This window comes from Macaca mulatta, chromosome X, assembly GCF_049350105.2.
Source record: "Macaca mulatta isolate MMU2019108-1 chromosome X, T2T-MMU8v2.0, whole genome shotgun sequence".
Taxonomy (NCBI): Eukaryota; Metazoa; Chordata; class Mammalia; order Primates; family Cercopithecidae; genus Macaca; species Macaca mulatta.
The window spans coordinates 57,032,980-57,055,390 of NC_133426.1; the positions used below are offsets into that span (position 1 = coordinate 57,032,980).

The 22,411-nt window shown below is 39.3% G+C and overlaps 2 protein-coding genes across 16 annotated transcripts; one reads left to right on the forward strand and one right to left on the reverse strand.

The window, feature by feature from the left end:
* Window positions 1-10,812: 10,812 nt before the first annotated feature.
* Window positions 10,813-12,674, reverse strand: SPIN2B (spindlin family member 2B). Of its 15 annotated transcripts, none has more exons than XM_077989159.1 (3): window positions 12,422-12,674; window positions 11,536-11,762; window positions 10,813-11,232 (listed from the first exon to the last, which is right to left on the reverse strand). In XM_077989159.1, exons 2-3 carry the CDS (start codon window positions 11,758-11,760, stop codon window positions 10,984-10,986), a joined length of 474 nt encoding a protein of 157 aa, XP_077845285.1. In that variant the 5' UTR covers window positions 11,761-11,762; window positions 12,422-12,674; the 3' UTR covers window positions 10,813-10,983. The 15 variants fall into 15 exon arrangements, with proteins under 15 accessions (XP_077845285.1, XP_077845284.1, XP_077845286.1 ...); XM_077989158.1 differs by having other exon boundaries at window positions 11,536-11,765; XM_077989160.1 differs by having other exon boundaries at window positions 11,536-11,765; window positions 12,372-12,674.
* LOC144338694 (uncharacterized) lies at window positions 12,519-17,325 on the forward strand. Its single transcript, XM_077989162.1, has 2 exons — window positions 12,519-13,098; window positions 15,633-17,325. Exons 1-2 carry the CDS (start codon window positions 12,519-12,521, stop codon window positions 15,635-15,637), a joined length of 585 nt encoding a protein of 194 aa, XP_077845288.1. The 3' UTR covers window positions 15,638-17,325.
* The last annotated feature ends 5,086 nt before the right edge of the window (window positions 17,326-22,411 follow it).

Genomic DNA, 22,411 nt, shown 5'->3' on the forward strand with positions numbered 1-22,411 from the left:
GTCTTCTGTTCATAGTCTGTGAAATTGGATGGACCACCAATTGGAAAACAGGTGCTGCCAAGCCTGGATTTACATTCTTTCTATTAATTTGTAAACACAAAGGGGAACATGTAGGGAGCCAAAGGCCCGTGGGACATGACCAACTCAGGATTCCACTGGAGGCTATATGATCAAACAGCAAACTGTTTATCATGAATGCAGGATGTGGGCAGACTCACACTGCTCCTGCCACCAAAAAGTTTGCTCAGGGCCATCACTCCCTGGTGATCCTTGAAGTTATCTACTGGGAAATCTAGCACCTACTGTTCAAAGGATGCAGTCTTACAAGCCTGCTGTGAACCAAATGGCTGAGTGACAATTACCCAACAATCACCACCCCTCTTTCTCATTATGTCTTTTACCTAATAAATTCGGAGGGCTGAAAAAGCTCAGGGTCCTTTTCCACTAGAGGCGGGGTGCCCCCTGACCCCTTGTTCCAAACATACTTTGGTCTTTGTCTTTCATTCTAGCGTTCGCCCCATTTGTTCAGTCCCCAAGGTCCGTGCAGGTTACAAATATCCCTGATAAACATAGATGCAAAAATCGTTAACAAAACACTAGCTAATGGAATCCAACAGCATATTAAAAACATAATCCGTCATGATAAAGTAAGTTTCATACAAGGGATACAGGGGTGGTTAAACATATGCAAGTCAATAAATGTGATACACCCCATAAAGAGAATTAAAAACAAAAATCACATGATTATCTCAATAGATGAAGAAAAAGCATTTGACAAAAGCCAGCATCCCTTCATGATTAAAACTCTCAGCAAAAGTGGCATACAAAGGACATACCTCAATGTAATAAAAGCTATCTATGGCAAACCTACAGTCAACATAATACTGAACAGGGAAAAGTTGAAAGCATTTCCTCTGAGAATTGGAAGGAGAAAAGTATGCCCACTCTCACCACTTCTGTTCAGCATAGTACTGGAGGTCCTAGCCAGAGCAATCAGACAAGAGAAAGAAAGAAAGGGCCTCCAAATCGGTAAAGAGGAAGTCAAACTGTAACTGTTTGCTGGTGATATGATCGGATACCTAGAAACCATAAAGACTTCTCCAAAATGTTCCAGGAACTGATAAATGAATTCAGCAAAGTTTCAGGATACAAAATTAATGTACACAAATCAGTAGCTCCGCTATACACCAACAGCAACCAAGCTGAGAATCAAATCAAGAACTCAACCCTTTTCACAATAGCCACAAAATAAATAAAATACTTACAAATATATATAAACAAGGAGGTGAAAGATCTCTACAAGGAAAACCACAAAATACTGCTGAAAGAAACCATAGATGACACAAACAAAGGGAAACAAATCCCATGCTCATGGATGGGTAGAATCAACATTGTGAAAAAGACAATACTGCCAAAATAAATCTACAAATATAATTTCAATTCTCATAAAAAAGCCACCATCATTCTTCACAGAACTAGAAAAAAAAAATCCTAAAATTCACATGGAACCAAAAAAGAGCCTGCATAGCCAAAGGAAGACTAAGCAAAAAGAATAAATCTGGAAGCATCACATTCCCCAACTTCAAACTATACTGGAAGTCCATAGTCACCAAAACAGCAGGACACTCGTATAAAAACAGGCACATAGACCAATGTAAATAATAGAGAACCCAGAAATAAACCCAAATGCCTACAGTCAACTGATTTTAATCGAAGCAAACAGAAACATAAAGTGGGCAAAGGACACCCTATTCAACAAACGGTGCTGGCATAATTGGCAAGCCACATGTAGGAGAATGAAACTAGATCCTCCTCTCTCACCTTATACAAAAATCACCTCAAGATGGATCAAGGACTTAAATCCAAGACCTGAAGCTGTGAAAATTCTAAAAGATAACATCAGAAAAACTCTTTTAGGCATTGGCTTAGGCAAAGACTTCATGACAAAGAACCCAAAAGCAAACGAAACTAAAACAAAGATAAGTAAGCGGAACTTAATTAAACTAAAGAGTTCTGCACAGCAAAAGGAACAGTCATCAGAATAAACAGGCAACGGACAGAGTGGGAGGAAATCTTCACAATCTATCTATTCAAAAAGGACTAATATCCAGAATATACAAGCAACTCAAAAAATTATCAAGAAAAAACAAATAATCCCATCAAAAAGTGGGCTAAGGACATGAATAGACAATTCTCAAGAGAAGATATACAAATGGCCAACAAACGTACAAAAATGCTCAACATCACTAATGATCAGGGAAATGCAAATCAAAGCCACAATGCAATGCCACTTTACTCCCATGAGAATGGTCATTATAAAAAAATTAAAAAATAATAGATGTTGGCATGGATGCAGTAAAAAGGGAACACTTCTACACTGCTAGTGGGAATGTAAACGAGTACAATCACTATGGAAAATAGTGTGGAGATTCTTTAAAAAATTGAAGTAGGACTAACATTCCATCCAGCAATCCCACTACTGGGTATCTACCCAGAAGAAAAAAAAGTCATTTTACAAAGAAGTTATTTGCACACGCATGTTTATAGCAGCACAATTCGCAATTGCAAAAAAATATGAAACCAGCCCAAATGCCCATCAATGAATGTATAAATAAACTGTGGTGTATATATACAACAGAATATTACTCTGCCATAAAAAGAAATGAATTAATGGAATTTGCAGCAACCTGGATGGAATTGGAGACCATCATTCTAAGTGAAGTAACTTAGGAATGGAAAACCAAACATTGTATGTTTTCATTCATAAGTGGGAGCTAAGCTATGGGGATGCAAAGGCATAAGAATGATACAATGGAGTCTGGGGACTTGGGGGAAAGGGTTGGAGTGGGGCATAAATGATAAAATACTACAAATTGGGTTAAGTGTTTACTGCTTGGGTGATGGGTGCACCAAAATCTCACAAATCACCACTAAAGAACTTACTCATGTAATGAACTACCACCTGTTCCCCCAAAACCTATGAAAATAAAAAAATTATTAAAGAAATTAAACGTCACACTTTGGGTCACCTAGAAAATTCGAATATTGGGGACATATAAACCATGCAATACTACCTAGCCATAAAAAGGAATGAGGTCATGTCCTTTGTAGCAATGTGGATTGAGCTGGGGGCCATTATCCTAAGCAAGCTAACGTAGGAACAGAAAACCAAATACTGCATGTTCTCCCTTATAAGTGGGAGCTAAACACTGAGTAGAGATGGACACAAAGAAGGGAACCATAGACACTGTGGCATACTTGAGAGTGGAGGGTGAGCAGAGGGAGAGGATTAGCAAAGTACCTATTTAGTACTATGCTTATTACCTCGGTGATGAAATAATTTGCACACCAAACCCCTATGACATATAGTTTACCTGTATTACAAACTTACACATATACCTCTGAACCTAAAATGAAAGTTAAAAAAAAAAACACTAAAGCATGAGCCACAAATATAAAAAAAAGATTAATTCAGCCTCATCAAAATTAGAACCACTTATGCTTGAAAGCACACTCTCAAGAAACTGAAAGGCAAACCCATAGATAGGGAGAAAGTATTTGCCTCTCATGTATCTGATACATAAAGAATTCTTATAATTCACCAAAAATAAGTAAATCAACCGAACAGATATTTCTCCAAGGAAGATATACAAATAGCCAATAAGTTCAGAACATTTTGCTTAGCGTCATTAGTCATCAGGGAAATTCAAAGTAAAACACAATAAGGTAACACATCAGACACACTAAAATGGTAAGAACGTAAAAGTCTAATAACAATTGTTGAACATTTAGAGAAATTGAACTCTTCATATACTGCATGTGGAACATAAATTTTCACAGTCACTTTGATAAGCACTCTGGAATTCCTCAAACAGACATAGAATTACCATATGGTCCAGCAATTTCTCCCTTGGTATAAATCTAAAAGAAATGAAAAAAAAAAACTAAATAAAAACATTTATACAAATATTTATAGCAGCATTAGTCATAACTGTCCAAAGGTGAATACAGCCCAAATATCTATGGAGGCATAAATGAATGAACAAAATTGTATATATCCATATGCTCAGCCATAAAAATGAATGATGAGCATGCTACAAGCATGGATAAATTTTGAAAACATGCTAATTGAAAGAAGCCAGTCACAAAGGACCAAATATTATACAATTCCATTTACATAAAATGTTCACAATAGGCAGATATATAGGAACAAAAAGTAAATTAGTGGTTGCTTAGGGCAGGAAGGATGGGAGCATTGGGGAAATGATAGCTAAAGTTTAGGGATTCCTTTATGAAGTAATGAAAATGTTCTAAATTTACTGTGATGACGGTTAATTGTATACTTTAAATTAGTGAATCATATTCTATGTGAGTTACATCTTAATAAAGCTATTTTTAAAATATCTGGTGCTTCTGTATGGTAGGGAGCATGGACAGTCCATGAATACCTTCACTGTTAAGCCATTGTTGAATGGCTTTCGTGATGCAAGATGCACCATTTCCAACTGCAAATGGTCCAGGAAAATAAAAACATGACACATGGTTTCTTCAGGGACCATAATGTTGTGTCAGTGCTGGATAATTGGATTGGAACAGCAGCATTATTAATCTGAAAAATGGTCAACAGTGGTAAGGCACTGCCAATAACCCATAGAGGAGATAAAAAAATTCATTGTCATCCAGGTGCCAAGTACAGTGGTGTCAGGAGCAAAACTTTATGCAATGTGGCCACTCTCACTGGCAGATAAGATTTGGAAGGCCAGAAGTCTGGCATGCAATGGTAGCCTCCACAACAGAAACAATCCTGTACTTTGATCCTGTTTATGAAGGTGGATGTTTTGCCAAATCCAGTAGAATTATGGATTCAGTTAGAAATTGAAGCAACTTAAGTGGTTCATGCTCATTCTGGAGCTTGATTTCAGTGTCATCAGATCATGGTCTCTTATGTGGTCATCATCTACATGAGTAAATCAGATACATTAAGCAGGGGCAGCAGCAGCAACAATTTGTTTCTTTAGTTGCAGGCCCAAAGAGAGGTGTCTTTAGTCTGCAATTTTGTAGTTTTCCAAGTGGCAACCCAAACAAGTAGGTCATTGTCAATATCCTATGAGTCAGTAAAAGTATAACAAACTTCATCTAGTGGAGGATAACCCAGATCTATGAAAATGGCTTTGCATTCTGGCCACTGAGGAGAGGATCCATTATCTTTTCAATTTTGCATAGCTAGTGGTAAGATTGAACATATGCAGCAATCCAGGGGACATCAGCAGGTTTCAGCTTATCTGAACTGTCAGTGAACCAGGCCCACACATTTAGTTGAACCTCTGTGAGTCAAGGGCCTCATTTAGCCAGCTGAAAATGGGTAATAGCCACTTTTTCAGGTAAAGCCTATATGCTGCTGGGGTGAGGCCAACTAAGTTTTAAGATGCAATTTACCTTTCACAAGCAAGGCTTGCTGAGCTCTTCTCACCATTGGAGGTATTAAGTTGAAATTGATCAACCCCAAACAGGAATGTCAAGCTGGAGAGGTGCAAGGCTGACCTCCATGGTTCAGGTGTTCAGTTCTGAAATGAGCCCAGTAGCAAAATGTATTAGTCAATTCTCACACTGCTATGAAGAAATACCCAAGTCTGGGTAATTTATAAAGAAAAGAGGTTTAATTGACTCAGTTCTGCATGACTGGGAAGGCCTCAGGAAACAACAATGGTGGAAGGGGAAGGGGAAGAAAGGTACCTTCTTCACAGGATGGCAGGAAGAAGAAGCACAAGCAGGGAAAATGCCAGATGCTTATAAAACCATCAGATGTCATGAGACTCACTCATTATCACAATAACAGCATGGGAGAAACCACCCCCAGGATTCAGTTACCTCCACCTGGTCCCACCCTTGACACATGAGGATTACGGGGATCACAATTCAAGGTGAGATTCAGGTGGGGACACAAAGACAAAACATGTCACAGATAATAGCTGCTTTTCAAAAGTGGTGTATCTGGCAGTCTTGTCAGGAAGTAGAGGAGTCCAAAACCCCAAGACACCCCAGGTGAAGATTGCTTCCCATTTCCGGAAATAGCAATTGTAAAATCATCAGTTACAGATACTTATATAGCTCAAAGTTATCATTACAATTGTAGGGCTCCAAAGGTAGAGAACATGACACAACTTACTGGACTGTTTTCATGGCAGAACTTCATTTCAGGCTTTACTCAAAAGATGCTGATTTGTGGGTTAGCTAATATAAAGGACCAAGCAGAATGTCCAAGCAATCACAAAGCATTTCCAATATCCAAAGAATCTAGTTAGTTGCTGAAACTCCTTTTTGGTGGTGGGGGTGCTGAAGAGACAATTTTTCTTTGCCTGAGGTTTTATTGTGAATTTTCCTACATACTTCCAGGAAACATTACTGGCAAGCAAGAGACATTACTGGCAAACAACATTACTCTTGAATTTTGGCAGTGATTTTCAATATTAATCCTGATTTTTTTTTTTTTTTGGAGACTTTCAGTCATTCTTCCTAGAGGATGTGTGATAATACCACAGCTAGGTAGGGCTATTGAGACTGAGACTTCTTACTGCCAACCATCAGGACATCATGTATAGTGAAACTTTTGGAAATCTGAATGAAGAAGAACTTGCCCCAAATTCTAACCTATTCAATTTTGGCAAGTGGCACTGGAGTTTAGGTAACACTGGCGGAGTACAACAAACATGTATTAGAGGCCTTGTCACATGAATGTGAACAGATCTTAATTCTCAGATGCTAATATGGGAAAGAAAGTGTTGTCAATGTTTAAAACAGTGCACCATGTTCTATTAGTCTGTGTCTTAGATTCGTATAGAGTCAAGATGTCTGCAACAGCTGGGGCCATTGGAGAAACAACTGAATTTATTTGAAAATATTCCACTATCATTCTTCAACTCCTGTTAGATTTTGCACTGGGCATACAAGGCTGTTCTGTAAAGATCCTGCATCTCTTACTACTGCCTCCTATAGGTACTAATATTTACTCAGGGCACAGATTTTCTTTTTTCTTCCTAGAATTCTATGCTTTGTGTTGGATCAGAAAGCGCAGAATGTGGGAGAGACAGGAAAGCTGGTGACAGATAAATTTATGTGTCCCACTAGTACTTATCTATGTATAGCTGAATTTCATCTGGCACTTATGAAACAGGGAAATACAAGCATCAGTTCCCAGTGATATTCAGATGTGAAGGTAGCAGCATCAGTATGCTGAATTAGCCTAAAAAGTTTTGTTCACAAGGTCATACTGGCTTCTTTCTTTCTCCTGCTGTAAACCTGGCCAAACCCTGTTATCTAATTTGGGATGCTTTCTCCTTCCAGGAGTCCAGTAGAAGAGTTTACTTGGGCACCCATATCTAACAGAGCCATAAAAGCTTGATTCTTTCCTTCATGAAAATTCTCTGACCTACTAAGATGGATGCATATGGAACTTGATCTCCATTAAGGACAGAGATCACTTGCCCCGTTTCTAATGATTTTTCTCCTTATGGCAGCTGTGCCTGAGAAAGTAGAGACAGAGCTGCACTGTACCATTAGCAAGGCTTAGCATTTACTTTCGATTCTGTGTGGCATAATGGCTGCTTGTGTCTCAAAACAATAAACTTCCAATGTTTTTGGCTGACTCAATTCTCAGTATCAGGCAACAAAGTCCTACATAATAGCTAGGGGAGTTATCCAGAGGGGCAAAGCTAATAACAATAATTTATCAATGAGACTCAGGGTCGGTTTCTCATTGTTAGAGATCACTTCATCAGTATTGTATACCCAATCAAGGCATTGAGTATAGAGCCCAATTCTGTCATCTATGGTTTTCACTGGGAATTTGTTTCTCTTAAGAAAATCTTCAAAAGAAGACTGGAAAAGGTCGTGCTGTCCTTGATTGATATTTATCTTCTACACAGTATTATCAAATAGGAAAACATGCAGGGTATACCTGAAAACAGCCAGATCCAACTAATTTTCACCATGTCTACTACCACCAGGATACTGAAACCCACCATTATCAGTTACCAAAATAATTGGAATATCCTACTAATTATTCTCCCTTTATTCATCATATACTAATAAAAACTATTCTCCAAGTTGTCAGAGTGATCCTGTAAAACTAAGACAAATCTTGTCTCCCCTCCACTATCAATACATGGATGGGTCTCCATCACATTCCATGTAAAAGCCAAATTGCATTTTGAAACCTACAGGGCTATAAGCTGTCTGCCTCTCTCTCTCATCCCCATTACCTCTCTGAAACCAGCTCCTGCTTTTCTCTGCCTTGCTCACTCAGCTCCAGACATGATAGCATCCTCCTTGCTCCTCAAACATGCCAGCCTAAACCTGTCTTGGGGCCTCAGCACCTGCTGTCCCTCCATCTGGAATGCTCCTTCCCCAGACAGCTACAGGGTGAGTTCTCCCACTGCCTTCAGGTGAGACTCAAAAGCCAAGTTCTCAGTAAGGCCTTCCCTGGACACCTTATCTATCTAGTTTCAGCCTCCCTCCTGAAATTTTCTATCCCAATTCCTTGCTTTATATTTTTCTATTTAACACTAGTCACTATGAATACACATTATAATTGCTTATTCATTTTGGCTACTGTCTATCCCCCACACTAAAATGAAAGCTCCATGAGGATAAGAATTTTGGTTTGCTTCTTTCATTCATTATTACATCATCAATATCTGTGCCTAGAAGAATGCCTGGCAGAGAGCCCACCTGAAGTAAGTATTTGTGGGGTAAAGATAAAACAAGTAAATTAAAAAGCAAATGGGATCAAAGCGAGTCAAAGGGGCAGTGTTTCCAGGGTGTAGCCCCAGTCACAAGTGCAAACGCTTCCAGGGAACAACTGTGCATTTTATTAGAGTGAAGCAGGCCAGCTGGGGGTGTGGCCAACTGGAGAGGGTATTCGGAGTATACACTGGACTGAGACCTACCTAAGGCCCAGCTGCATGTATCCTTGTTGGAATGAGGGCCCCAATCCTCACGTTGTTGTTGTTGTTGTTGTTGTTGTTGTTTGTAATTGTTCTGTTTCACTTTCAGGAGATGCCAGAAACATAAATTTTCATTGTGTGCAATCTCTCAAATATCTAAAGTACTTAATTAAAAACAGAAAACAATGAAAACACAAAGATGAAACAAAATCTGGCAGCTGACTGAGATTGGTCCCTGGGCAGTCAGCTGGTATTTGTTGGACTGAATTGTGTGATGTATACATGAAAATTAATCCCTGCTACGGTGAGGTAGGCTTGCCTTGTGTAATTCTTGAGGCAGTCAGCCTCAGGCCATGTTGGGTGCAGAGAATAAACTCTATTTACCATCTTCTTTCAACTCCTGACAGCTCCTTGCATCTCCCACTATCCATGGAGTTAGGGTAACCTGGGCAGCAGGTGTCACCAGCACTCTTTCTTTGGGGTCAGAGGTATAATTTAGTGAAGGGTGTGGTTGCAGAAACTAGTGAGAGGGTTTTCAGATGGGCTACAGGAGAAAGACTGGGGAAAGGCAAGGAGGGGAGGAAGAGAAATACACAGATCTATCTTTGCATCAGACACCATAGTTCTGAGGGACTTTTGGTGGGTTGCTGCTCCCTCTCCCCACCAACCTTGACACTTCCTTGTGATACTGTACAGCTGAATGAGTTATACCAAGTCACAACTTCCAGCCCGACTGCCCCATGGCATCTGCCTCACCTGGAAACAAAGAGCTTCACAGACTTCTATCACAGATTTCTGTGAGCTTGGGTAGGCAAGACTGGCCAACAGGTGCCTGTGAGGGGTATGCAGACACCAGCTTTGTGGGGAAGGTCTAACCAGAATGTGGCTTCTTGGGACAGCAGGTGTCTTTTAGTGGGTCATTGGTCGGAGCCACCTATGGTTTCAGGCAGCTGCTGAAAGAAGTGTGGACAGTGAGGCACTCCCCATAACCTAGAGAGAAACACTAGGCTCAATCTTCTGATGCCCCTGGTCTATAGATAGAAAACAAACATTCCAGCAGAAGGAACTGGTGTGATGAGACTGCTGCACCTGAGTTCAGTAAGGTTCCATTTTTTCCTGGATAAAGTATTTTCAAATGCAAGATGGCACATCTCTTAAGTTCTGAGAGCCCCACGAACCCATACTCTACCCAGATTGTTTATCTAGTGCAGGACAAATGTGAGGAGGCAGCCCACAGTCCAGCACATGTGGTGCACCACATTAGTGTGTTTAGGCTGAGGGCTGGGGTTCTGCTGGGTAGCAGCATCCTGAACTCCCTGAAAGAGGAAAAGCTCTATGGTTATAAACTTTGCTCCGGATTAACTTGACTGAGTCATCCCTGTCAGAATGCCATTCTAGGGAACCTCCAATGTATCTGGCATCTTTGACAGATGCCACTTCCTTTGTGCGTAGAGCCAGGAAGAGCAATGTAAACACTACCAGAAGTCCAACATTTTCCTCGGCCTTCCCATCTCTCATGGGCCCCACACCCCACAACTCTTTTCCTGTATTCCCACTCCCTCTGTCAGTCTTTCTTCTTTGAATTCCTCCTTCCTCAATGGCCCTCTTCTTCTAACTGCTCCAACACCCTAACCCACATAGCTTCTTCCTTTGTGTATCCTTTAGGCTCTCCTCAGATCCCTGTCAGGTTGATCCTTCTCCTCTTTACTCTGGATCTCTTCTAAGCTTCTTTGTGTTCCTCTCTACTCAATTTATTCTGTGTATTTTCCTCTAAGCCACAAGATCTCTGACATCTGTTCCTTCCTTTCATGCCCCATTCACCAAACACACCCGATCTTTCCAACAAGACAAAGCGCTTACACACAGCATGTCATATACACACGAGTTTGTATTTTTTAGAGCAAAACAACAGTTAATGCTGGCAAAGATGTTGGGTTATCAGGGATTCCATAAGCTTTCAATACACTGAAAGGCAACATTTTTTGCATGTCTACAAATTATACATTTGTTTCCACACATGTGCCAAATTTTACCCTAACAGTTAGGACTTTTTCACCAAATCATAGACATAGATATGGAAATCATCATCAAACTTGATGAAATACACAGAGGGTTTGGCTTCCACTTGGTGAATGACCATGCCGATCCTTTTGGAGCCATCTTCTTTGGTATATTCCACATGCTTACCTATCAGGCCATCTACAACTCCTCCTGGCTCCCTCTCTGTTGGAGGAGACTCATTGGATTCTGGCATGATGCGGAGGTCACCTTCCTTATAATCATCTAGAAGCTGGTACATGTACAAGACAGGATCTTTCTCATAGGTAATATAAAACCAGGCTTTCATGATAGGTGCTTGAGCTAAGACCATACCCCTCCATTCATCCTTAGAACCATGCTCTCCCTCAAACATGTGTTCCACTGCTTTGCCAATTATGGTATTTGCAAGGTTGGCATCACTAACGTGAGATGATGCCACCCTGTCAGAAAGAATTTTAAGAGACAAAACTCTTTCATCTCTGTGAAGTTCCAGTCCATAAACACAGTCAATTCCATCATATTTCACCAGATAAAGAGAGGGATTTATAGGCACCTGATCCAGAACGGTTCCTTTCCACTGGGTGATGGGCTCATCTCCTTCTTTCCATCCATGAGAAATTCTGCATCCCACGATGTTCCTGCGGGGCTGGGATGAAGGTCTGCCTCTCTGCTTCTTTTGGGAGACTTTTTTCTTTGTCATGTTTGCAGACCCAGTGGCCCGTCCTGCAGCTGCCCTGGTTTGTTGCCCTTCGGCTTCCTGTGCGTTGGGGGTCTTCATGCCTGCTGGGGGAGGAGAGAGGATAGAGAGACATATCCAGTGTGCCACGAGGCAAACTTTTCCCTATAGCCATGTCTGGATATACTCTGCGCTAGTGCCTAAGGTTCCCCTAGGAGCCTGGAAGCAATGCTGGAAATCTGGCTGCATGCCTGCAGTGCTCTCCCTCTTAAGTTCCTTTGGGCTGTGGGGAAAGGCTGGAGTGGTGCAGTAGAGCTGTCTGTGGTTAGGAACTCTGCAGAAGTGGCTGGGCCACGTCCTCCTAGCTCAGAGCCCACTGCCCTCCCCGAACCCCTTGCTGCCACTGGAGTCCACTCCCAATCCCCTGCAAAGCGGCCTTCACCGGCACCCACTGACCTCCTTCCCTGAGTGTCCCAGCTGCTGTCCACAACAAACCCTGCCTACCCTAACCACTTCCCTGATACCCACCGCCCTTGCTTCCTGGAGCTCACCTTCAAATCCTTGTCTGGCTCCCGTTCTTACCCCCTTTTCATGTAGCTCACCGCACTCCCCAACCCGACTTTTGCCTGGCGCCCACCTCCACCCCAGGTCTCCTGCTGGATTCCTTCCCATCCCCCTCTCCATTCTGGCGCCCACTAATGGCCTTGCCCTGCCTGGCGTCCACCGCCGCGGATCGCGGGCCTCACGTGCCCAAATCGGACACCTCGCTGCTGCCTCCGCTATGAGCCTGTGGCGAAGGAGGGTCAGCAGGCGACCGGCCGAGTGAATGCTTGCAAGAGCTGGGAGGGTAGGATCCGTAGATGAGCGTGTCTAGGAGGGCTGCAAGGCAGGCAAAGAGGACTGCAGCGGCGTTGCCACCGCTTGGCTTGCTAGCCCTCCGCCTCCCTGCTGGCGGTGGCGGCCCCTCAGCCACATCGGGATTCCACCAGTCCCTGCTGTCGCCGCCGCAGTCTCCTCCCTCTTTCCGTAGCGCAGCTTCCTGCCCAGAGAGAGGCCTCCTCTTCCTGTCAAACACCGCGCCCTCCTCTCCACCAGGCTCCCACGCCCACCACACAGCCTGGAGCCCTGGAGAAGCTATAGGCTCTGACTCCGCCTCTTCCCAAATTCAGAGTAGTTGGTGCCACAGTAGTCCTCGGAACCCTGTGGCGCCTTCATCACCCGTTTCAGGGTCCCTTGATTCCCACCCCCACCTTCTTAGTCCTCCTGCCCTATCTGCTTTCCATCTTCTTGGAATTCGCCTTGCCGCCGCCCCGCGCCCACACCGCTCCCCCACCCCGCCCCGCGCCCAGTCCCTTGCCCTTATGGATTTATTCTTTACACCTAAATATGTCTTTCCTCTTTTTGAAAGGATTTGGAGTTGGAACAGAGAAATTCACTATGGTAAGTCTGCCGTTTTGACCCAGTCTCTACCTAATTTTTCCTGTCTGATCTTTCCTGACGTTTTTGTTTTTGTTTTTAAGGGATTTTTTCCCTTTTCTTTATTGCAAGATAAGTGCATGTACAATGTGAGCACTATCTAAATTTTGGGAAATTAATATTAAGAGGAAAATCATCAACTGCAGTCGTATCTCCCATTTTTGAGGGCCTCACAGCAAAATATTAATGCTCATAGGTTTTTTCCCCCCTTTTTCCTAAATTTTTGCAAAACTGAGATTGTTTTTTATCTGTAATTTCATGTCTATTAATTTTTCCAGGAAATTAGATGCTTTCTAATCGATTTTTTCATTCAACAAATATTTGTTGAGCACCTGTTACATATCTTGTGCTTGGTCCATAAAACTCAATTTTAAAGTGATTTATAATTTGGCTTTTCTCCCAGTACTGGACATTTGACATAATGTTTCTACAATAATGAGTAATCAGATCTATGTATCGGAATAGAAAGCTTTGCAAAAAATAACTTCCTAAGAAATAATTAGATAAAAGTTATAGTTTTATAAATCAGTGGAGAAACACTGGGTATTCTTTAAGGAATGTTAAAATGATTCTTTAAATATTTTGAGAAAGGTTGTATACTAATGTTGTACCAATATCAATATTTGATTTATTAAAAGGTAAAAAGCAGCCAAATAAAATTGACCAGAAAGCAAATGAACCAACCAAAAACTCTGTAAACAAAACATTGCTTAATGGTATCTTTCTTATTCAGATACTTATGGTATTTGAATGAGGGGATGAGTCGGATGTTAACAGACCAAGTACAGTTAGTAAAATAACGTCTACAAGGAAAAATAGAAATAATAATCTTGATTCAACAAAGTATGAAAGAACATTAAAATGTTACTTAATGTCATTGATCATGAAAAAAGGGGTTCATATCTAGTGCTGATGCAAGTGAAAGTTTATACAATTTTTATGGGAAGCAATTTGCATATATGTTGTAGTTTCAGCGAAGGCTTTTTTAAAGTTATGGTTAACTCTTACTCCTAGGATTTCAACCCTGGAATTTCAATGAAAAGTAACGGGTTAGGGAGTTACCAAGGTTCTGGACTCCAGATTCTGTATTCATATATTTAACAAGCAGTCACAAGTTCTGTTGAGCATCTAAGTCTTTCAGTGGTTCTCTCTAGAATGGGTAAACTTTCCCAGTAGAAAAACATCCACCAAATGCCCTGTTTGCCTCTTGGATCTGTTCTCCTTCTATCTCAGCTAGATAATTATTTCGTATTTCTCAGCTTTTAGATGCCATTGAGAGCGGATTTTCTTTTTTACTATATTTGTTCAGATTTACTCAATTTGTTCAGATTTTAGGGAAAGTTGTTTTGAACTGTTTAGTCTCCTATTACTAAAATCTCAAACCCTATTTTTTATTATGAAATATATGTGTTCATCCTTAGGATGTATACATTAAATAGGCACAGCTTTGTGACTGTAAATCATACCTCAATAGTGGTTTGAAAAAGAAAAAAATGTGTTTAACTATTTGTAATGACTCCAAACTAAAAAACACCTACATTTCCATCAACCATATACTAGATATGTTGGGGTATATTCATACATTGGAATATCATGCAGTAGTGAGAATATTCAAGCTACAACTACATGGAAAAACATGAATGAATCTCTCAAATATGTTGAAAAAAGAAGCCAGAGAACAAAGGGGCACACATTATTCTATTCAATTTATTTAAAGTTCAAAAACAATCATTAACTAATCTGTTGTCTAAAAAGTTAAAGTAGCAGTTATTCTTGCAAAGATATTTTCCAAATAGACAGCAATTCATACTTTATCAGTAGCTGATCAAAGTAAAAATTAGAGAAATATTTGGACATGTATATATAGCAGGAAAGGTTTATATAGATGCTGAGCTGCAAAAATATATTTAATTGTAATAGACATCAATTGATACTGCAGCCTAGCATCTTATCACCGTTCTTCTGGTAATAGTGCCACAATTTTCCTCTTGGGAACAACAAGTCTGACTTTTCAGGGTATGGAATTACTGTTGCAATGATTAGTTTAGGAATAAGCATCCAACCTAGTCAAAGCCAATGAGACACAAACTCCTAGGCATGTGGCAGTTTCCATTGGAAGAGAGTGAACCCGAAAGGATATGAGGATTAAGCTGCTCTGTTCACTTTACTATCATCAATAGATTGAGAATGAAGGTACCCCAAAGAACAGAATGGAGCCAGCCTATGCAAAAAGAGGGAGACTGTCCTAGTGACACATTCTGTACATGTAGGTGGTTATGGCCACTGACTGACTTTTGAATATTCATCTCACTTTAGAAGATTAGTCTAAGCTAGTTATGGTGATGCCATTCTTCCTGTAAGTGATTGATTTGGCATTGGGCATGTGATCTAATCCTGGTCAATTAAGCATCATAGTATATCTGCTGGAAGACTTCTGAAAAAAATTTCTTTACTCTTAAGAAAAGAAACAGGAAATAATGTTCCCTTTTCTTTTTTAGGATGATGCTATATCTTTATATGACCTTTGGAATATCTGTAATCATCCTGAGGGCAAAACTTATGTAATGAAGATGGAAGAAGAGAGAATAGGAATACTCTGTGCGCTTTGATCTTATCATTTTGCTGTTGATCATGCCATCCCTGGAGTCCTACTTCTGACTCCAAGTTATGAGGTAACAAGTTTCTTTATAGTTAAAGCAATTTGAATCTGGGTTTTCTGTTACTTACAGTTGAAGGCATCTTAAATGGCTTAGCGTTCCCAGACTTAAATTATATAGTATCCCTAGACAATACCGTTATACTTTTAAGTTATATGAAACAATACATTCTCAGGCACTCATTCATCCAACCAGCTCCCATATCAGGAAATGGGACATTACTTCCAGACTTAAAAAATCCAGTATTCAGCTGCAAATAAGGAATAAGGAGCTATCTAAAAAACAAGCATGAGGTAAAAAGGCATCATTCTCATTTGCACTACAAGAAAAAATATATCAGGATTAGTAAATAACTCCCTAAATAAACGCTATCAACAAAGTGATGAGCCTCTTATATTTCCCTCAAAGGAAGAGGTAGGCTTCCGGACTCCAGTCTCTCCACCTCACATGTATTATTTTCCATATACTTTAGATTTCTCTGTCTTAAAGAGGTGATCCTGATATTCAATCTTGTGAGAATAAAAAATAGCATTCTAATCACTTATTTTTAAATTTCATGCATTAATATTAGTTAAGACTATCTTTCAAAATTACCAAAAATTAATATGGTTTACTGCGATCTTTTTAACAATGAAAAGATCTATGATGAATGAAATAGACCTTTCTCTATCTCATTTCCTTTTTCTCCTTGCCACCTCTCAGGACATCCCAGTGTTCTCACGTTCCATCTTCAGTCACACTTCACCAGTGTTAAATCCCTGGTATATGTTCTTCCAAACCATTTTGTATGATACTACAACAATATATAAATATAAACGTAAACATCGGAATTTGGAAGTCCTTCTCACTTTTTAACATAAGTGGGATCATACTCTTTACATTTGTGTGCAACGACACATCTATATATATTTCTAAAACATCTTCTTTATAATTGTATACTATTTCAAGTGATACATAAACACAATGTATTCAACAGTTCTGGTATTGATAGACATTCAAGATTTTCCCCCAGCTATTTTTGCTGTTTCAAACAATGCTGCGATAACAAGTGAATGCAATCCAATTGTGACATTTCTCATTCCATCTATTTTGAGGGTTGATGGTGCCTATTTTGCTGATGAGGTAGGTATCTTTGTCTTCTCTCAATGTTGCCACATTCTTCCTTCTTAATGTTACCTGTCCTGATATAAAAGAACCTTTCCAGATAAAGAAGACTATCTTTTATTTAAGAATATATATGTGCTTTGTCTGGCCTTCCCCCAGTATTTATAAATTTTTAGCAATCTTCCAAGAAGTTATTGAATCAAAAAGAAAATAAGAAAAAATTAACAACAGAGAACTTGAGAAATGATAGCAATGAGGACACAACATATTAAAATGTGCCAGTTACAGCCAGAACTCTATTCAAAGATAAATTTATAGTAATGACTATTTCCCTTAAAAATTAGCCAGAAATTATCATTATAGATAGCCGTGGAAACTTAAAGGAAGTAACTAAAATATGCAGAGACTGATGAAGTGAAAAAATAGAAAATTAGTAGAATATATAGCAAAACATATGTCTAAGTTTTGTGAAAAAATAAAACAATAGGAAAGAAAACTGGCAATACAGAAAAAAGGACCAACAAATGCAAAGGGATTTATAATAGGTTATTTGAAAATATAAAATTGTCATGCAATAATTCACTTGCTCCACAATGTTTATAGAGTGTCTCCTATGTTCCAGACCCTTTCATAGGCACTGCATTACTAGAATGAATTAGATAGACAAGATTCCTGCATTCAAAGTTTTTATTCTAGTGGAGTAAGACAGAAAATAAACAATCTAAAAGACAAGTTCACATAGTGGTAAGTACTACAGAGCAAGAAACACCAAGGTTATGGGGTAGAAGGAGAGAATCTCTGAACAGGTGATATTTGAGTCAAGACCTGAATATGAGAAGCAACCACTTATGGAAAGTTATGAAAATCTCTGGGGGTAAGAAATAGCTCTAGCATGAAGACTTTGAAGTGGAAACAAGCTTGTTACCTTTGAGAATAGAAAAAATGTTAGTATGGCTGTAATATGTAGTAAAAAGGAGACCATATTTGAATCGCAAAAGAGTGAGATCATCTAGAGCACTGCTTCTTCATTCTTTTTTTATTTATTTTTTATTTTTTATTATTATACTTTAAGTTCTAGGGTACATGTGCATAGCGTGCAGGTTTGTTACATATGTATACTTGTGCCATGTTGCTGTGCTGCACCCATCAACTTATTTCACTATTATCCCCTCCCCACTAGATGGCTTTATAAGGATTTTCTTCTTTTTCCTAATTGTCTCCTCATGAAATTTGAATACCAATGATGTACTGTATAATCTAGTCAATAAATGCATGTATATCTGTATTTTATATATAATCAACCTGTATGCAGGATTAAGTATGAATAAAATTTGAAGGTAGTAGTTAAATTAAAAATTAGAAAGCTAGCAATATCTAACTTAACTGTATAAGTGTATTTGCTAAGTGACTTTTAATGGAATGTATTTACTTACATAAATTATAATGTGTCAAAGTATGTATGCAAATTGGCAGTTTATATAAATACATAATAGTGATGTAATCACATTTAAAAAATTATTCACGACATTTTTCTAGAAAAGGTGAAACAATGGAAAACATTAAATTAATTTCTTCAAAGTAATTTTTGTGAATTTAACTTTTCACTTTTGCTTGATATGACAAAATCAGTTGTAACTAGCAGCTAGATATTCATATATTATCATTTTTTCTTTTTAGTACTTGACAGAAATTATGATGGGTTAAATAACTTCTGTAAAGTTAAATATTAACTATTTTTATTTAATTCTCAAAGCCCAAGTCACACACCAGACATCGAGGATCAAACATAGTCACTCAGTGGCAGCCAGTAGGTACACAAAGGCCACTTCTTGACATATGACTTCAAGAATGAGCAATAGATTGAAAGTCCTACAATCAAAGTCATCTATTTGCTATGATTTTGTAGTGCTGGTCTTGCATACATTTCATGTATCTTCCATGAGCTCAATGGCAATGTTCCTGTGATATCGAAGAAAACAAGAGTGATTAAGTTCTAAAGTATAAGATTTTGTCAAATACAGTTGAGCTTTGGAGGACACAAACCATTGTAAAACTTCATATCTTTCCACTTCTCACACCAACAATCATATTTCCCCCTTTTGGGGGCAATATCATTCTGTTTGAGAATGCATGATCTAGCGCATGCAGAATAAGGCATGAAGATTGTTTTGTATATTAACTGCAATAAGAAGCCTTTGGAGCATTCTAAGCAGGAGGGTGGCATAATCTGGTTTACATTTTTAAAATATAGTTCGGGGCTATTTATGTGGAGAGTTGAAATACAGGTGAGAAGATCTTAGTTTCCAACAGCCAAATTTATCGAACTTAAGGCCTTATCTTCTTTTTAAAATCCTTTAGTTACTGAGACAGCACCCCTCTCCTTCCATGTTGCCAAAGCATCAGGTTATGTGCTTACTACTGTTGTTTGCAGTTCTTTCTTAATTGTTGGTCCCTGTTGACTTCCCTCACAATATTTAAAGCTCAGCTATACATTTAAAAGGAGGTCTGTCATATTTCATTCAACATTTTAAAGTTTAGCGATTTTTAGCGAAAGAGTTTTCATGTGCCCACTGTTTAGTGTCTTTTAGACTAGTGGTTTTAATTAGCCACTCCTGTGGTCAATCAGTGGTATAGTTTACTTCCTTCAAGACAGAGGCAAGAAGATTTTAGGGGAGTCAGTGGAATCATGCTCCCACTTCGTGAGGTCCCTCTTTAATATGTGCTATTACTTATTTAAACTAGCGAGCTCAGCAACTTATAGTTTATTTCAGATGCCTCCGAAATAGATTTTTAAAAGGACATTAAAGCCACACTGAAAATATCTAACCTCTAACTACAATACATTGCAAATTATTCTCAGGTATATTGTGCAACGTATTAACTGCATAAAATTAAAAAATTCCATTTTGTTTCTATGAAGTACTGTGTATAGCATTTGCCAAATAGCACCCTAATTCCCCTGGCTGCATATCTCTCAAAGGCTTTCCTAATTGGTGAGTGTGAGAGGAGTTGGACATGTGAAAAACCATTTTATTTATCTCTTGGGTTTATTTCTTTTGGACAGAAGAGACACTCTAATTCATTCTCAAACGTAGGATAAGCTTTGCGGCCGTATCAGAGAAGTCCATCATTATCCAGTTGTGCTTGTGTTTGGGTGAAATATTAGGAAGTCCTTGAAGCCCCGTATCTAACCATGTCCTCCAGTTCAGCTTTTATTAAATACCAAGGGGGTATTTTGACTTCCAAATGTGTCATTATGGTGCTGTTCTCTCAAATGGTTACAAACTTACAAAGAGTAAAGATTTTTCATTCTTAGTCCTCTGAAACATTAACTGTACATAACTGTAACGTTTTCTTGAGATGTGGTACAATTTCAATCTGAAAGAGAAAGCAAAAATGTTATAGATCTGCTTGAACCTATCATTACCTACCAAAAATAAATATAGGAAATGATTTACTAGGAAATGTACCGTAATCTCTGAGAGGAAAGAAAAACTCTTGGAATTTCACAGTGTCAACTTCCATCTATGTCCAGTAGTGACCTAAGGAAAAGAGTTGGAGGATTCTGACCATATCTCTTTTACTGTGATGAGTGCACGAACCAAGACTGATTAATTGTGTGTGATCCCATCACTGATCATTAATATGAAACTCTCTTACATTTTAACTCATGTATTCTCAGTACCAATAATAGCACATGGGCTTGGGGAATGGGAAATGGGACGTGATATATGTAATGAATTTTGAACAAATCTACTGAAATATAAACATCTGTTCTTTATCCAAACAGAATACAGGTTTAAGCCCTGTCTGAATACTAAGAACTTTTGAACAGCCGTACATTAAATTTTTCACTAACAGTTTTAAATCTGTGACAAACTCCCTTTGTTGGCCCATTGCCAAAATAACATATCAGTGGTTTCCAATATAATGGCTATGGGAGTTATCCAGAGCGGGGAGGCCCAATCTAGGCATTGAGTATAGAGCCCAATTCTGTCATCTATGGTTTTCACTGGGAATTTGTTTCTCTTAAGATCTTCAAAAGAAGACCGGAAAACATGGTGTAGTCCTTGACTCATATTTATCTTCCACTGCACAACATCATCAAATAGGAAAACATGCAGGGTATACCTGAAAACAGCCAGATCCAACTAATTTTCACCATGTCTACTACCACCAGGATACTGAAACCCACCATTATCGGTTACCAAAATAATTGGAATATCCTACTAATTATTCTCCCTTTATTCATCATATACTAATAAAAACTATTCTCCAAGTTGTCAGAGTGATCCTGTAAAACTAAGACAAATCTTGTCTCCCCTCCACTATCAATACATGGATGGGTCTCCATCACATTCCATGTAAAAGCCAAATTGCATTTTGAAACCTACAGGGCTATAAGCTGTCTGCCTCTCTCTCTCATCCCCATTACCTCTCTGAAACCAGCTCCTGCTTTTCTCTGCCTTGCTCACTCAGCTCCAGACATGATAGCATCCTCCTTGCTCCTCAAACATGCCAGCCTAAACCTGTCTTGGGGCCTCAGCACCTGCTGTCCCTCCATCTGGAATGCTCCTTCCCCAGACAGCTACAGGGTGAGTTCTCCCACTGCCTTCAGGTGAGACTCAAAAGCCAAGTTCTCAGTAAGGCCTTCCCTGGACACCTTATCTATCTAGTTTCAGCCTCCCTCCTGAAATTTTCTATCCCAATTCCTTGCTTTATATTTTTCTATTTAACACTAGTCACTATGAATACACATTATAATTGCTTATTCATTTTGGCTACTGTCTATCCCCCACACTAAAATGAAAGCTCCATGAGGATAAGAATTTTGGTTTGCTTCTTTCATTCATTATTACATCATCAATATCTGTGCCTAGAAGAATGCCTGGCAGAGAGCCCACCTGAAGTAAGTATTTGTGGGGTAAAGATAAAACAAGTAAATTAAAAAGCAAATGGGATCAAAGCAAGTCAAAGGGGCAGTGTTTCCAGGGTGTAGCCCCAGTCACAAGTGCAAACGCTTCCAGGGAACAACTGTGCATTTTATTAGTGTGAAGCAGGCCAGCTGGGGGTGTGGCCAACTGGAGAGGGTATTCGGAGTCTAAACTGGACTGGGACCTACCTAAGGCCCAGCTGCATTTATCCTTGTTGGAATGAGGGCCCCAATCCTCACGTTGTTGTTGTTGTTGTTGTTGTTTGTAATTGTTCTGTTTCACTTTCAGGAGATGCCAGAAACATAAATTTTCATTGTGTGCAATCTCCCAAATGTCTAAAGTACTTAATTAAAAACAGAAAACAATGAAAACACAAAGATGAAACAAAATCTGGCAGCTGACTGAGATTGGTCCCTGGGCAGTCAGCTGGTATTTGTTGGACTGAATTGTGTGATGTATACATGAAAATTAATCCCTGCTACGGTGAGGTAGGCTTGCCTTGTGTAATTCTTGAGGCAGTCAGCCTCAGGCCATGTTGGGTGCAGAGAATAAACTCTATTTACCATCTTCTTTCAACTCCTG

What these genes read in the sequence shown, in the direction of transcription:
- SPIN2B (XM_015127558.3), bottom strand. Translation starts at nt 12,342, where the DNA reads ATGGAGAGGGGGATGGGAAGGAATCCAGCAGGAGACCTGGGGTGGAGG. An exon ending in AGCCAGACAAGGATTTGAAG is followed by an intron (nt 11,766 to 12,209) that starts GTGAGCTCCAGG and finishes CTCCTCCCCCAG; the next exon opens with CAGGCATGAAGACCCCCAAC.
- LOC144338694 (XM_077989162.1), top strand. Translation starts at nt 12,519, where the DNA reads ATGAGCGTGTCTAGGAGGGCTGCAAGGCAGGCAAAGAGGACTGCAGCG.